This window comes from Brienomyrus brachyistius, chromosome 17, assembly GCF_023856365.1.
Source record: "Brienomyrus brachyistius isolate T26 chromosome 17, BBRACH_0.4, whole genome shotgun sequence".
Taxonomy (NCBI): Eukaryota; Metazoa; Chordata; class Actinopteri; order Osteoglossiformes; family Mormyridae; genus Brienomyrus; species Brienomyrus brachyistius.
The window spans coordinates 901,274-918,296 of record NC_064549.1 but is presented as its reverse complement, the minus strand read 5'-3'; the positions used below and the strand labels follow the sequence as shown (position 1 = coordinate 918,296).

The 17,023-nt window shown below is 46.3% G+C and overlaps 1 protein-coding gene and 2 long non-coding RNA genes across 3 annotated transcripts; 2 read left to right on the top strand and 1 right to left on the bottom strand.

Moving 5' to 3' along the window:
* The first annotated feature begins 5,574 nt into the window (after positions 1–5,574).
* LOC125711490 (uncharacterized) lies at positions 5,575–7,461 on the top strand. Its single transcript, XR_007383027.1, has 3 exons — positions 5,575–5,941; positions 6,609–6,728; positions 6,975–7,461. It is a non-coding gene; the product is annotated as an uncharacterized LOC125711490 (long non-coding RNA).
* A 767-nt stretch (positions 7,462–8,228) lies between these two features.
* On the bottom strand, positions 8,229–14,646 carry aadac (arylacetamide deacetylase). The gene is made up of 5 exons (XM_048980388.1): positions 14,416–14,646; positions 12,151–12,379; positions 11,777–11,846; positions 9,845–10,016; positions 8,229–9,687 (listed from the first exon to the last, which is right to left on the bottom strand). Exons 1-5 carry the CDS (start codon positions 14,548–14,550, stop codon positions 9,079–9,081), a joined length of 1,215 nt encoding a protein of 404 aa, XP_048836345.1. The 5' UTR covers positions 14,551–14,646; the 3' UTR covers positions 8,229–9,078.
* On the top strand, positions 12,976–15,363 carry LOC125711489 (uncharacterized). The gene is made up of 4 exons (XR_007383026.1): positions 12,976–13,362; positions 13,503–13,671; positions 14,410–14,489; positions 14,741–15,363. It is a non-coding gene; the product is annotated as an uncharacterized LOC125711489 (long non-coding RNA).
* The last annotated feature ends 1,660 nt before the right edge of the window (positions 15,364–17,023 follow it).

Below are 17,023 nucleotides of genomic sequence, written 5' to 3'. Positions count from 1 at the left end.
CCCTTGAAAATGTCTTGAATCGTACTCATATTTATTGCATAATTCCAACATGTGCATGTGTTTCGCATACATAACTGATCGCTTCAGAGAGCCAACAACAGTCGTATCGATGACTAACAACATACTACTTAATGATTTCGCTGTAAACGGAACTGGATGAAACCGAAGATGTATGCATACTGTACACTTATTGCCACTAAGAGCTAGAGTTATCATCTGAGCGCAAAGCACACCTTTTCCGGTGATGCCGACCACAGAGAATCTGCTGATGTAGCACCTTAGGCTAAGCTAAATGCTACCACTACCTAGGCAGCTCTATACAGCGATGGACTGCCACAGCGCACATTTCCGATTTGCCGATATAGCATTCGGCAAACTTCTCTTGCAGCTTATTATTTTATTTCATATTCCATGAAAGTACATGTATAATTTTAATAAAGAATCTATGCGTTACTGTCGTCTGCTGTATGTTGACAGCGGCACCCTGACTGTTAGGGACGTGATTTGAAATAAAAAAAACTGCTGGTTCACACCCCCAAGCAGCAGGGTACTGCTGAGGTACCCAGAGCAAGGTACCGCCCCTAAGCACTGCTCCCGGGCACTAAAGTAACGACCCCTGCTATCTCACATAGGCCTACGGGTTAAATGTAGAGGAGACATTTAGTTGTTGTGCACTGTGTGCTATGGGGTGTCAACAACGAAACTAATAACTTCCCCCCTTACAAACTGATTTGAATTGAAATCGAATACATACATGATCATTGTCATTATACCCAAATGCGCAATGACACGTGATTAGAAAAATAATCGACTGACAGCATTAGTCTAAATATAGACGTATCTTACACTAAACGTCATTAGACATCAGAGGTTTGTGCACTTTAAAATGTGCTAAACTGTCTTTGAAGCAAACTGCTTCCTGCCCCGTCAGGAAATCTGCCCCAGTCAGACTGTCGCTTGTCAATCAGCCCAGTCCCTCTTGGGCTGGGAGTTCTGGCTTGTTAGTCCTGGTGTCACTTATGTGCTGAAGCAGCTTAGCGGCGTGCAGCAGCGATGCCTGACGCCAGCCACCCCAGTCCTGCGCTTCCAGAGGAGACGGGGGGGGGGGGGGGCATTTAGGTTGGGATGGCGTCTGCAGCATTTTCAGAGGTTCTCTTGAGGTTACCTGCCAGTGCTGAATGATTGAAAGACTCATGCGTGTGTGGTTCTCCTTGACGAAGCACAATGATGGTGTGTGTGTGTGAGAGAGAGAGTTTGCATAGATTAGATTCAAGGACATTTTTCAAGCCCCCGTTTGGAAAACCTCAATTTATAAAAATCTGTGAATGCAATCAAATAAGTAAAAATGCCATAAAGTCTTGTATTTAATTTTGTTACTTACGGTTAAGGTCAGGGCTGGGTAGGGGTTAAGGTCGTCGTGATGGGATTAGAGTTTTCCCCACAGAAATGAATGGAGAGTCCCCACAAAGACATAATTACATACTTGTGTGTGTGTGTGTGTGTGTGTGTGTGTGTGTGTGTGCGTGTGTGTGTGTGTGGTTGGTCGCTGGGCTTTGGCTGGCTGTTCCAGCACCCCTGCACTTCGCCCCGTTCTTCTGCACAGTCCACACCGAGGGAGTGTGTCAGAGCATTGAAGGCTCAGTACGGGACACGTGCCGTTCTTCATTCACTGGCAAAGCGCTTTCCTAGCAACGGACACAGCAACCGTTTCCGTAGCGAAGGGAACCAAATTACCCGAGATGGGGCCTCCGTCGGATCCCCCGAGGAACCCTAACCTGACGCAGCAGCATTTTGGCATGGACGCTTGGGCCGGGGGTCACCTCCCTGCTGACGACATGTGGCTTCACTAACGAGCAGGCCTGCTAATGGGTGATGTGCAACGAGTGTTAAGTAACGCTATATAAGGAGCTATTTAAGGTCCTTCCTATCTTTGGTCACAAGTCACCGTCTAGCTAGGGATAACCACAGCGGCTCCGTCACAGAACATTCATGCAATACATTCTTTGCTTTGCTACTGTTTACTGTTGTCTGCATATGTATTATTGTTACTATACATACTGAAGCAACCCACAATTCAGGCAAACAGCACCTTACAAATATCTGGAAACCTGAATACCTAAGTATCGAATGTGCATTTAACACTTTTAAAATTTAGTGGAAATGTGGGTGGTTTTTGTGCTTCAGGTACTTAGTGACTCACCTGTGAACCCAGGTGGGAGGCTAGGAGCTGTACTGGACTGTGTGTTGACTGCTGTAATAATATCCCCTGCAGCAAGGTGTGCTAACGTGCCAACACGCTACCGGCAGGTCAAGATACCCTGACATCCCAGAACGGCTTTCACACACTGACGTTGCACCAGCAGGCCGAGGCTGTCCGAATGCACCTCGCACAATGCGTGCCACTGAGCGGCGCATTTCTGCTTAAAAATAACAGCCACGCTAAAAACCAAAACAAGAAACTGTTAACCTCAGGCACTGAAGCGAACAGCCCCGCCCTAGTATTTGCCTTGCTGGGTCCTTGTTTCACCATTTCCTCCTTCAGAGAGACGACGAAATGGAACAATGGGCATTTCAAAGGCGCACAGAAAGCTTCTCCCTTTTCCGTACTCGAAAACCGCACGGCGTGATCTGCTGCGGCTAACCAAATAGGCCATCACGGCTAACTGTCCCGACACCTTTAAACGCAGATAAAAGATAGGTACGCGCTGTCAGAACTCTAGTGCGCCGTGTCGACCGGTGTCTCTGTGGCTATTATGCTGCAGAGAGAGTGGAAAGGATTGAGCATAATCACAAGAGAATCGTCCACGTTGTCACTGTAGGCGGAAGTTACACTTCAGCACAGTTTTCCATGCAACTTTTCAGCAATGCCTTAGTAGTGTTGCAGCAATCGTTTCTCTGATGAACCTGTGTCCCCGGCCCCCCCCACCCACAGCTCACAGGCCTCTGCTGCTCCCTCCCCCCACCTCCCCCCTCCTCACCAAGTGCCTGCCTGCTTCCTGCAGTTCTAACTGTTGCTGAGCACCTGTCACCTGCAAACAGACGCCGTTTGCCGCTTCTTCTGCTTCCTCCCGCCATTTCAACACAGCTGTGAAATTCTCTCCGGGGGGGGGGGGGGGGCTGACTTATGGCCCCTTCCTTCCCCATGAAGAAGAGACCGGGTCCCTCCACAAGGACAGCACTCAGTGAAAGTCGAGGCCTTTTCACGCGTCTGTTCTCCAGCACATCCTTCCTGTACTATTCTGGCTCATTAACGTCCATGTTAAGTCTCTGTCACAAACACCTGGTCGATTCTTAACTGCTTCAAGCTGAAGGTGTGGGCCTTTTTTTGCCTTAAAACTGCTACTCTTTGGACGGCGACCCGCCCCTTCAAAACCACAACAGCTGCTGTGCTCTGCCCTCAGTGCGCCGTGACGATGAATGGGGCAACCTAACAGAGTGACCTGATCAGCCGGGACGAGGTGAGAATTGTCTTCCGCGTCCACAGTGCCGCCCTGCCGCTCCCACGCACTCCTACATGGAGAGTAGTGTCCCCTCCATCCTGTCACACTTTGCCAAAAAAGCAGCCCTTAATCAAGCAGTCAGACTCTACCCCGATTGCTTATTGGTAAATGATTCATCATGTGACTCCGGCAGAATCAGCCTGGCATAACTGACTGACTGTGTCATCCCATAAGTAGGGCGAAAGAAATGGCTAAAATAGGCTTTCTTTTACAAGGCGGGAAAACGGGCTGGCGATCTCTTTCCCGACGAGAGCCGTCTCAGGCCTGTCGGAATAGCACACGCATGTCACGTGCTAAAACATTTCCCCTGTGAAAAAGCCAGATTTCAGTTGCCGCCACTTCACGCACTCTGCGGAATTGGGGGTCTCGTTTCCAGCCTGCAGCTGAACTGCAGCCACAGTACCAACTCTATTTATAGATTTAATAAGCACCCAAATTCCAGTGCTGGTGTGGTGCTGGCCCAGGGGGGCGTGGCCCGCGTCTCTCACCACAAGGGGGGACCGGAGGCACCGTGGTGTCAGGTGAACTAGGCAGCAGGTGGTGTATCACTTAGTCCACAACCAGGACACTGCAGTTGTACCTTTGAGCCAGAACGGCTCAAGTAACAGCGTCGCGCAGTATGAAACCTGCAGCTTAAAGCTGTACTGAAACGAGCAGCCAGTATAGACAGAGTGGGATGTTCTGACCTCACAGGAAGGTCCAGCCTGTTCCTCCTACTCAGTGGACCCAGCTGCCAGCCTCTCTGAGCCTCGGTCAAGCTAGCAAACAGGCATTGTAGCACCCAAGTGCAGTACAACGCTGATAGATACATAAATCAGGAACGTAGGAGTCATTCCGTACATGTCTGTCATCTTCACAAATCGGAGGGAACATAACTCAGGTGTAGGTGCTCAGTTGGATGGAGGAACTCAAACTGAAAAGACTCCGCCCCTTCTGTAGCCGTCACCACGGAAGGCCACGCCCACATCAGCATTTTTTCACGTCTTGGGCCTGTAGATCCATTACCTGATTTGCTCAGGCCTCCAGTGCCGTCGCAACTGGGCCTTCAGCGGAACTGTCGCATCTCCCATCTTGCTTCTTGTCCGTTGGCCTCCCGCATGGCGCCCAGAAGCCCTTCCTCTCCATCCGCCGGAATTCGGCACCGCGGCAGCTCCTGGGGTTCCGGCGTCTTCTGCACTCATCGTGACGGCCGGGTTTCCGCCACAGGCCGTGGCGCACGGGGCTTCGGAAGGAGAAACGATGACCGCTCACCGCAGGAACACACGGCCGCAGTTTCCGAGGAACCGGAGCTTGCACTGCTGCTGGAGAAATCCATAGGGAACGCAGACGCAGCACAACTGCATCCTACTGTCTCGCTTCTAATTACTACCTTTACCAGCGGCCCCTTCAAGCGCACAGAACAGATCGCGTGACCTGAGGAGGTTACTTTTGGTGTTGCCTCTGAAATCAATCAGCAGGTAGACCAAAAAAGCACCCTATACACCTAAAGGTTTGAAAATATATATAATATTGGAAATAATACAAGAGCACAATGTAAACAAGTAGCAAGAGTCATCTGATTGTCTGAACCATACTGCCCTCTACTGGCCAGAGCCTACATTACATTTGCATCCAAAGTGTTTTTTCAGTTAAATTAAGAATTAAGAGTTTATGATTGAAACTAGAGATCCCCTTTCTTGGGTGTGGAAAGCTGTGCATGTTGAGGCAAACAGTGAAAATAAAACGGCAGAAAATAATTCGGTAGAGCGGTAGTACACATGCCAGGGGAGTGACACGTCGTCTGCACACGCGTGTGCGTTTGCACCTGTCTGAGGCTGCACCTGTCAGGCCCAGGGACCCCCCTGAGCCCAGCCCATGCCCCATGGGAATCAGGTGGCCAGCTGCACCTGTCGGATGTTTACAGACCCTGTCAAAAGTGCGCGGCCAAAGGTGGTGGCTGGGTCACTTTCACTGAAACCTGAGCTGAGCCCACAGTGCCGGGGGGGGGGGGCGGGGTGGGGGGCAGGGGGGGAGTGCTATTTTAAGGATTTCAAGGCGGAGGAAGAGGCCACTAACTATTTAATTATCAGAACCTCACTGAGGATGGTGGATCCAGCTCCACCAGTAAACATCCTTACTGGTGTAACGGAAGATCAAACTGGAAGGATTTAGAACTGTTGCCCTACACGTTAAAGAGAAGAAAAGGAACAAGTTCAATTTGTTTAAAAGGCCAGTTCGTCTGACTGCTTGTGCTCAACTTTTGGAACATGAAATGTTATTTAAGAATTTCACCACATATAAATAACACAAACCGACAGACAGTTTCATTTATAAAATGGGACCGATTTTGATACGGGAAAACTGCATCGTGCAGCAGCAGAGGGCGGCAAAGCTGCAGCATTCAGGCTGCATGTGTACCTGGGCGCAGAGCTGGATGAGAGGACAACTTAACCATAACGAGGGTGAGGCGACTGGAGAATGAAAAAAACAACTGACCCGTGTTCCAAGAAAGACCCTGCCGTTGTCGAAGTGGCAAGCGAACCACGGTTGTTGTCGCAGATATATTTCTAAAGCATCATGTGTCTTTCGGGTATTAAAGGGCAAATTTCTCAGAAGCAGTGCATCCAAAATGGCCAACAGTCAACACAGTGGAGAGCCCACTGCACAAAGCACTGCACAAAGCACACTGCCATTTAAATAATAAGCCCCTATTAGTGCTGCCAGTGCAGAGAAGTTAATTAATTAAGGAATTAAGGAGAGCTTAATTAATATTGATAAAGGAAAATTGAGGGTATCATTTTCTGTACTCTTGAGGAGCACCAGTCTGGGAACGAATGAACAAATGTTACATTTATGTACCACTGTATTTACAAAATATACAAAATTGCCTATACAATTGCACTGACTATACAAATTGTGTGGATATATAATCGCACTTATTAATATAAAAATGAATAGTTCTGTTTTGAGTTCATGATTGCTTTTGTATAGTTGGTTTGTCCTGATTTTCATTGTTCTGTATCTCTTTCCTGATGGCAAAAGCCGAAAGAGACAATGACCGGGATGTGATGAATCATGTGAAATGTCCGTAGCTTTTTTTCGGCATCAGGAGGTGTAACTTTGTTACAGTGTGGGGAGAGGGCACCTGAATGTTTTCTCTGCTGCCCTGATGAGCCAATGGAGAGCTTTCGCGTCTGAGGACATCTCTGCTGCACCTTCTTCAGCAGCTCCTTGGTGTTCACACTCCAGGTCAGGTCATCCTCCAATTCAGTTACCAAACAATTACCTGTCTTTTGGTGTTGTTAATACTCAAAGCAATCTTCCTATTTATTCTCTATCGACGTCTTACTTCAGATTAAAGGAATGGTTTGTCATTTTTCTACAAATAATTTCATTTAATTCTGACTGCTGGACATCCTTTCTGATGCAATACGTATGAAAAAGTCAAGAGTTTTGTCTGTCCAGAGTGACTATCCAGCTTTCCTGCTCTTTCAGGGCCCGGAGCATTCTGGGAGATTCGGGAATTAATCACACCTGACATGGGCGTGTCTTGATGTTCTCTTTTCCGGTTTCCCAGGAAACCTAAAGCACTGCAGGTACCAAGGTATGTGGAACGAGAAAGTGTGTATCTTATGCTAAGATCTGGCCCAGATCTGAGCTCCTTTGGGGCTCATCACAGTGCCCTGGGCCCCTACATGATGGAGGCTCATAACCAGTTCCCTATTGCAGGCATTTTAGGAAGCGATTGCATTACTTACGGATGTTTCCAGCTATTTACAAAATGGAGACAAAGTTCCTGGATCTGAACTGGAATCACAATGCATGACAGCACCGCAGAATCTGAGACCTTGTCTCCATTGAGACTCTGTCTGTAACAGCAACAGCAGAGGATTATTGTCACGCATTTCTAATTTAAGGAGCTTCTTATTGGCTTGAGCTCACAGACACACAGACCTATGTAATGTGTTCACGCACATGCACACAGCCACACATTGCACTGCCTAAAGGTCGTGGGCAGGGCATCTTTCAGGAGATTTGGTCGTAATCTTTCAATATGCACAGCTATTTCCTGCTTGGTGTGGAGGCTATAGCACAATTACTTTATCATTTCCTGTCAGAGATAGGAGACATGGCTTTGGTATTTTCTTTATGCTTTACAAGAAAAATAACCCTCATCTCCAACTCAGTGCTCCTGAGAGACCAGATCTATCTCAGTGGTCCTCACCCACCATCTCAAATCCAGTGTTCCTCAATCACCATCACTATTTCAGTATTTTGTTTCTTTCATTTTATGTTAAGATTTTGTTTATTTTGTCTGCGGCACACGTGTGTGTGTGTGTGTGTGTGTGTGTATGTACCTATATAAGCAGGTATGTGTGTATATATGTATGTGTATATATTGGTTGTGTCGAAATAAAAGGTTATCATTAGCATCATCATGAATATCAGTGCCCCTCAGAGACCATCTCTATCTCAGTGCTCCTCAGCCACCATCTGGCAGCATCTCCATCCCAGTGCTCCTCAACAGAGAGACACAAACGTGCCGTACAATGATTAAACCCAAAGCCTCTGGGACCATATCTGATCTCCTATCCGTTTTGTCTTAATTTGAAGCAGCCCATTAAAGTCATTAAAAGTTAATACTACACAACAAACATCAGCAGAGATCCTGGCAGCTATCCTGGCTCCGACTGGATCTCTGCTGCTGCTCTCGGCCTTCCAGGACAAACATCGCCAAACCACAGAAAGTGATGAAAGCAGCCAGAATTTATTACCTCCGAATGTCACATGTCGCCATTGAATAAAGAGGAACAGAAGGATGGAGAGCTGCGCTTTAAGTGTGACTGAGGAGTGAACGGAGTGACTTGGCGCCGATTGCTGGCCAACAGCTTTTGCTCGATTTGGGGCTGATTCATGACTAGTGCATTCCTGGCCTCCAGGGATCAGTGGCTCTCCTCCTCAGGTCGGCCTCACTGTCCCTCGCAGCCTCTTCCGTAGTGCCAGGCAAACCGGAAATCTCGTGGTGAGGAAGGTATAACCGTAGCTGGTCCCGTGCAAGTTTAACACACGTGATCTGTTAACCAACAACACCCCCGTCCCCCCAAAAACATGCACATTCTGCAGGCTGCAGGGACCCCCCCCCGCCTGCCATCATCTCGCATTGCACGAGTCCACAGCTTTACTGCAGATATACCGACGCACTGCCTGTCTTCCAAAGTGTGAAAATATGAAGAATCGATGTCCCACAACTTCCTATATTCCCTTGAGGTAAAAGACATTCGATCAGAAACGGACTTAAAGCTGACGATACAAAGTTACAAAGACGCTCTCCGTCCCTGAAATCTATAAGTGCAGCTGCTTCTAGACATTTCTGTAGAAGAGGAGCCTTATAAACAAATCTCATCCCTTCCCAATTCCATCACTCCCATTGTTCTTTGGTTAATTAAAATGGTGCCTCCATACGATTCACTGGGTCCTTCGTAGTGCTTCGGTCCTACGTGCTGAAACAGGCCATGGTCTGAGTGACATTCCTTCCCTCAAAGCCTGAAACCCAAATGTAAGAAAGCTTTGAGGACAGGAGCAGGAGTGACTTCCGGGCCTACAGGTTCTCTTTAAGCCAGCGGATGTAGTTCCACACCATGCGCCGTCCGATCTGGAAGTCGGTGGGCCAGACGGTGAACATGAAGGCACCGTGGAAACCTGAGGCGTAGTGCTGATGCGTGACGTCCACCCCGGCCTGTCGCAACCGCGTGACGTACATGACGCCGTCGTCCCGCAGGACGTCATACTCGGAGGTCAGTACGTAGGCCTTGGGCAGCGGCCGCAGGGCCGCGTCGGGCACCAGAAGGGGCGACGCCCACGGGTCGGTGAGGGCGGTCCCCATGTAGGACGGCCCCCTGTTCACCAGAGACGGGGCACTGTAGCTGTAGGGCCTGTGGAAACCTTCCGGCAGTAAGACGGTCCAGTTAACGTACTTGAGCACCCGGCCAGACTGCAGGCTGTTGTGCGAGTTTGCCAGCATGGCCTGCAGCAGCGTACGGTCGCTGGTGAAGTATTCGCTCCAGAAACGCACCATCAGCTTCTTAGGCAGAATGGGCATGTGCTCGTTCTGCTGGTAGGAGGGTGTGTTGAGGTCCAGCACCTGCAGCACAGGGTAGAGCAGGGCCTGCGCCTTCAACTGCACCGGCTGCTCCGCATCCTGCTGCAGCTGCAACCGTATACACGTGCATGCACGTGCACAAATGCCATCAGCAGGGTGAACTTCTTGCCAGAAGAGGAAGTGGCTGAAGAGGAGGATGAAGAGGGCAGAGGAGGCCGAATATGAGCAAAGGGAAGGGCTTGAAAGTGGATGGAAGCGGCAGTACCTGCTGTGTGATGGCCGCCGCCAAGTTACCACCAGCGCTGTCCCCTGACACGGCCACGCGTCCTGCGTCTACCCTGTAGTGGGCCAAGACGGGTCCCTGGAGGAAGTGCTTCACCACCCGGTACACATCCAGGAAGGGGATGGGGAAATGGTATGGGGGCGCCAGTCGATACCTGCAGGGGGGCGGGGGGACGACACTGATTTTAGCACATGACAGTAAGTGAAGGGGAGTGCCCCCCAAAGATCAAACAGAGTAACTGCACTGGCACTGAAAGGACCTCTGAGCTTCTACACTGTCCACCGGCATGTTCATTAGGGTTTTTTTTTTTTTTTTCAAAACTGAGCACAGATGAACTATGATATTTTGTCACAACATAAAACAGAGCCTAAGAGACCCAATTTCAGTCATAACTCAGTTTTAATAAAATGCATTTTGAGATGAGGACACTGTGCCTGACATCAGAATGACACCAGCTGAAATAACCAACGTCAGCAGAGTGAGCCATATCTGCCGGAGCTTGCAGATTGCACTTCATATTGTACTCACCTAGCTTTTAGCACTGCCAATAGCCTCCTCTACTATGCCTAATTGTACATTTTATTTCCCCTACTCCTCCTGGGGGTGATGCCTGGAGACCTCAATCTATCAAGATATCCAGCACACCCGACCACCACCAGTGACGTCCCTGCATCCAGCTCGCCGTTCTGATCTTCCATGTATGACCCGCTGCCTTACCTCTAGTTGCCTGGCAATTGGAAGAAGACTCGGCTTCGGCATTGGCTTATCTTCCTTGCTCTCCTCTCTCTATTTGACTATCCCTGCCGGCCCCTGGAGGATGGGCTTCCCCTTTGAGTCTAGTCCCTCTCAAGGTTTCTTCCTTCTAGGGAGTTTTTCCTTGCCACTGACGCCTATGGCTTACTCACTGGGGGCTTTGGGTGAGGATACTGTAAAGCGCTTTGAGACAATGTAATGTTGTGATAATGCGCTATATAAAAATAAATTTGTTGTTGTTGTTGTTGTTGATTTCTGCACTGGGCCCTTGAGGAAGGGACTGATTGTCCCTGTTCCAAACAATGTCAACGATCCGTTCCTTTGTCATGCATGCTGCGAACCAAACACACACCTAACACGGGCTAAAGCACTGAGCTGGACCACAGCAGACTCCTGTATGCCAGATCTGCCCTCAAACGGTGAGTAATTAATGCCAAACATCTCTGTCACGCAGAATTTACTTTTTATAATCTGTTTACTTAGCAAATGTTTCTGTATAAAGCAACGTACCAAGCAGGGTCAGCCAGACATCGAGCAATTGAGGGTTAAAGGTCTAGCTCAGGGGCCCAACAAAGAAATCACTATGCCAACCCTGGGATTTGAACAGGCAACATTCTGATAATGGGCATGGCATCCTGACTCACGAAGTCACACACCACCCTCCTGACATGTGGGTCTCCTGTGCACTGCAGGGCTTTTACCGAAAGTCAGCAGCTGTTCCGAAAACATTACGCAAGAAACACAAGTATTCAAAGCAGAAGAGTGGGGACGGGTCACTCCCCCCCCCCAGTGTCCTCCGCAGTGGAAACACACTGGACCCGTTTGACTGGCTGCCCAACTCAAAGCCAGCATCGTTAGCATTAGCAGGGCGGCTAGCTGAAACTCACACACAAAGAGAAAGGCTCTGTAATGAAGGCCAGCCGAGACTATCTCCGTGCTGAGATATACCGCGTGGGAGGGGTCACTGCATCGGGGGGGGGGGCGCTCCCTCAGACCCAGGATGCGATTACTGCTGCAGCTACTCGCTTCCAGCCTAGACGACCCCCTGCTTTAAAACCAAACTAAAACACACCTTTATGCTATTGACTCCATTTGAGTTACACCTCACAGCGTTTAGTGGATCAGTGCATTTTCAAGGTGAAAGACTGTGAGAAATCTTACTCCACGGAAACCACGACGGCGTTGAGCTCCTGGACCGTCTGCCTCGAGAGAAGATCATAGGGTCCCATCCCTGCAGAAGGGGACAGAGCAGTAACCAAGCACGTACTCAGTCTGTCCTGCTCTCTGTGTCACACACACACACACACGAGCTTTGCATTAACTCTCACTTTGACACAATTCCCAACTGAACTTGAAGCATTTCATTTTTAAAAGGATGTTTTCAATAGAACAGTTTTCGATTAAACAGGAAGTCACTTAGTGACAAACAGAGGGACAGACTGACAGACACACACATGCACACAAATAATCTCTCATATAGGAAAAATGCCCCCCTCCATTCCTCCACACAGTAGCAAGGTAGAGGGGGTACTCACTGGCACTACCCAGACACCAGCCTCCCCCATGTAAGTAGATCACTGCTCTCCTCAGCTCTCCATTGCCGCTCTGCTGGCTTGGCTCATATACAATCACCTGCACCCCATCAAATACCTCCTCTGTAACACGTACATGCTTGTCGGACACAGGCACCGTCTGTTCCAGCACAGTAATGAGCATCATCACCCTCATATAGTCTGTCAAACCTAGAAGTTCACTCAATTCTGCCTGGACGGAGAAAAATGAGACAAGAGAGAAAATTAGTATATGATCTCAGCTATACAGCTACATGGCAGAAGTGGTGTCCCCATAAAGTGATAAATATCCATTTTTTCCCTTATGGGGACCAGGAAACTGCAAATAAGAGAAAAGTCTATTTTATAAAAATCTGTGACTGCTATGAAAAAAACTAAAAACTCTTGTATTTTGCTTGGTTACTTGTGGTTATTGTTAGAGCAGGGTGGGGGTTAAGGTTGTCATAGTTAGCGTTAGCATTTTTCCCATAGAAATGAATGAACGGGCCCCATAAGGATATGTATACCCTACATGTGTGTGTGTGTGTGTGTGTGTGTGTGTGTGTGTGTGTGTGTGTGTGTGTGTGTGTGTGTGTGTGTGTGCAGTACCGGTTGTAACCGATATGGCGCAATAGGCGAGCATCACCGACGGCTCCCTGCGTCCAAGACAAAGTAAAATTGGCTGCCAGGTCGGCACCCCTTCAGATGTTGGCGCTCTAGGCGCTCGCCTATGTCAATTATTGAATTGACCGGCCTTGTTGACACATCAAAAAATGACCGTAAAGGTAAAGGCTAATTAGACGGAGGAGGGGTGTAACTGCCATTAGGGTCAGTTATGCTGCTTTAAATTTATTTAATGAATTTAAATAGACGAATAATTTAAACATAACTGAAATCGCAGCATTATTTGATTTAAACGAAGAATTTAGTAATTAACATAATTATAATTAAAGGCATGTGTTTGTAAGGATCTTTCTAGTATTTCTATAGCGGAACTAATCTTGCGTGTTGCTTGGGGTCTGGTCAGTTTTGTTGGTAACATTTTCGTTCCGCTCAGTTAAGTGTATCACTGGTTATGCGGCTGAGAAAGTGTTTTAATTTACAAGTGTCAATATTCATGCGGATAGGAGTTATTGTATAAGCTACAGTCATACGTTTTCTTTCTTTAACTCCTCTTGAATTAACGCGGCCAATGAGGTACGAGATTTTATGTCCATTTTGCAAGTTAATCATTAATGACGTGAGCGAACTGTATTTATTTTTGTATTTGGTTATTTTTAGGGAAATGCCTGTTTTTACTGATTAATTTTATGATTTATGTGCTTTATTTTATCTAGTTCTCACGGCATGCTCGACCGGATGGATACGCGAATAAATGCTCGTGATCAGAGATCAACTTGTGTTCGTTATTGAGAGGACTTACAAGGGGGGCTGCGGTGGCCTCATAGGAAAGATACGTATCATCATCATCATCATTATTACTACTTGATATGCTTTGCTAAGCAGGTAAATTTATGTGGGGTTCGTTTCATATTAGACACATTAATACCAATTATTTTTAAGAATAGTGGAATGTTACACTTTTTTCTTCCTCCGTTTGTGGCGCCCCCTGGATGGATAGCGCCCTTAGCATTTGCCTATATTGCCTATGCCACGGGCCGGCCCTGTGTGTGTGTGTGTGTGTGTGTGTGTGAGAGAGAGAGAGATCACATTCATTGAGAAAAAATAACTCCCTCAAAGTTGACGTGTTGAGTTGAAGCTTTGGTTTTTAAATGGAAAATTGAATAGATACATATTTTTCTTAAGTCGAGTATAATCTATTGAACTAATTAATTACTAATTATTTATTCATACAAGCTTCTTGTACCCTAACTCTGGTTTCCTCTTTATTTAATCGGCTACATGCTTATTTATTAATTGCGCATTTTTATTTCTACTTCTGTCTAATTCATTAATTTATATGTTCTAAAAATAAAGCGTCGGTTTCCCTAATACCGTCTATTAATAGGTTACAGTGTTCGGCGTAAGATCTATAGCATGTTGCTGTCACAGTAAAGTGTCCGCGCCCGTGACCACGGCGCCGGTGTTGCACCTCTGCAACTGCTTGTCATTCACATTAAATGTGAAAAAAACATTACAACTCTAACAGCATTAAACATTTCCGTTTTAAAATTACATCCATTCAAAGTCAGGGGGACTTGTCAACCCGACACACAAACTTGTACATTTACTGTATATCTGTAGACCTACCAGATGCATGAGGCTTCTGAAGAAACAATCTGTGATCATCAATTTCCATTTTTCTTCAATTTCATCCGGAATAGGTATGTAAACGTAGTAGGCAATTAACGGTCCAGCTAGTAGGATTATGTCTTTTGATCTCATTTTGCATATAAACACCGCAGCTATATACGAAGGCAAAGAAGCGCTCTATCAGCGCAATTTATTAACAAGCCATTAAAGCCTGCAAAGTGTAATCTGGTGTTAATTTTGGCGTGGAGCCAATGAAATAGGCCTATATAAGCATGTGTTAATGTCAGCTGATCGTAGTGAAAATCATCGGAACTCTTTTAAGCCGCGGTGATCGGCGGAAGACGTTATGTCGAAGAGAGCGACTTTTTCGCAGTTTAGGGTTTTTCCTGTCCGACGTCTCTCCTCTCCTCTCCCCTCTGCGTTCAAACGGAGGTAAGCCCGCCTTCTGAAAACATAATTTTAACAGGTAGAACGGGATTTTTAAAATTTAGTAACAGTGATGTTAACTCTGCAGGTTTTGGTACACTCCGTCGTCCTAAAACATACAGGATGCCATCGCACAGACAATATACCGAGATCACACCTGCAAGAAATACCACACAGACCTTGGCTTTCAAAGCAGCCTGCCGAGGGGGCTGCATCGTTTCGTTACTGTGAACTCTATGTCTGTTTTTGAGTGTTATTTATTAGTGTAATTTCATCGAAAGGGACACTTTAAAAACATCACCCCCCCCCCCAGGCTAGTTCCACCGCAAACAATTATGTTCGGCAGGTCTGCATACGGCTGATTTCTGATGTCACTCCTCCCTTACTGCCAGAGAGCACAATTACTGTAGAAAAAACGAAACATTAAAGCCTAACTCTGTGTTAACAAGAATGATTAAAAAAAAAAAAAAAAAAAAAACACGCGTAGACATTCAGGGAGTCCAGCTAAAAGTCTAATGTGATTAAAGCTAATCCATCATCATTAAAATTGAATTGGGTGGTAAATCCTTACAGGGAAGTTTGCTTGTTCTGTTGCTCTCTTCTGTAGTAGCAGATGAGGCAGCGCATATAGGTCAGAAAGTGGATCAGAGGTACAGGTATCGGGTCACGCGCATCTCCAAGGACGTGCACATTGTCACCACACTTCCATCATACAGGGACATGTGCTTTCAAATGAAGATGAGGAAGGCGGCTTTTTTTGCGTGAAGAATCAAACAAGAAGAATCATTCGTTAAGATGTGGACAGCCGGTAAAAACCTTGAGGAGTATGCTGACTCTGAAATCGCCTCCGGGCAAGGCAGGGCTGAAGGAGCCGCATTAGTGAAGTTATTTAGCTCTTTGTTAGTCTCGCATACTGTGGGTTTCTTCCTTGATTCGCGTAATCTTTTTGGTTTGTAAAACGAGGAGGGTTTGCCGCTTTGTTTGCTATTTTTCCTCTCAAATTAAAAATATATGCAGATTCTGACTCCGTTAGACGCTGCGATGGAAATAACTGGAAAGATACAAGCGATCTACGCGACCACATCTGTGGTCTGCGTTTGTCGCAGTGTCAATTTTGACAGCAAATTTTAATTTAGTTTTAGTCAGTCTTTTGACTAAAATGTAATTTAGTTTGTCATAATTTAGTCATCTAAATTGTTTTAGTCTAGGGTTTAGTTGACTAAATATCAAGATTACAGTCGACTAAACCTACAGTTGATTTAGTCCACTAAAATCAAAAGTGTAGTGTTTAACGTTTCCCTTCGATTTCTGAAAGTCATTATGTTCACCAAGATGAAATGTAACCCATGCTAAGGAATGGTGTTAAGGTCTGACTGTGCAGTACACACAGACACAGATTTCACTCTTATTTGAACACAAACATGTGTTTATTTACCCGGAAACTGAGTGCTGTAAAATCAGTAGTGCTATTAATGCAAAAATAAAATCCCCTCAAGGAAAAAGAGCATCAGCTATAATGCCACCAGGCCTGCTCTCACTGAATATTAAAATAGTAATATAAAAATAAATATTTAACATTTTTATTTGCTATTGTTCGCTGTTAAATGTTTCACCTGAAATTCTCAAATATGTTCAAAGAAAAAGACCAATAATGGGATCAGGGATTTATACCCATTATCAAGAAAAAAAATTCCAAACATTGAACATTCTTCTCAACTCGTTATCAGTAGTAGAAGGTGCAACCATTTTAGCATTTCCAGCATCAAAATAATTACCCCAAGGCTACAATTCCATTAGAGTATAGAGCCAAAAATCAACTCTCCGCTCATTCAGGCGATTTCATGTTCGTTTAAGTTTCCGCTTTTTAACAACTGTATAAAGCACGGGTCTCCAACCTTTCTGAAACTGAGAGCTACTTCATGGTATACTGAGCCATACGAGAGGCTACCAGTTTGATACACTCTTCTTAAATCATGTATAATACACACGTTTTAAATGTTGTTTTTTTTAGATATTTCAATTTTTTAAATCTATATAAATGCAAATATGATTAAAAAAGAATAGCAACAGGATAAAATTAAGTGTTGGACGCTGCTGACTGGTGAGTTATGCTATTTTTAGTCCGCGGGCGACTCATGTGGTGCTTGGGGGCGTCCTGGTGTCCGCGCGCACCATGTTG

Coding starts and splice junctions, on each gene's coding strand:
- aadac (XM_048980388.1), bottom strand. CDS start 14,550: ATGAGATCAAAAGACATAATCCTACTAGCTGGACCGTTAATTGCCTAC. Junction 12,380..14,415: donor TCAGAAGCCTCATGCATCTG/GTAGGTCTACAG, acceptor TTCTCCGTCCAG/GCAGAATTGAGTGAACTTCT. Junction 9,688..9,844: donor CGGCGGCCATCACACAGCAG/GTACTGCCGCTT, acceptor ATACGGTTGCAG/CTGCAGCAGGATGCGGAGCA.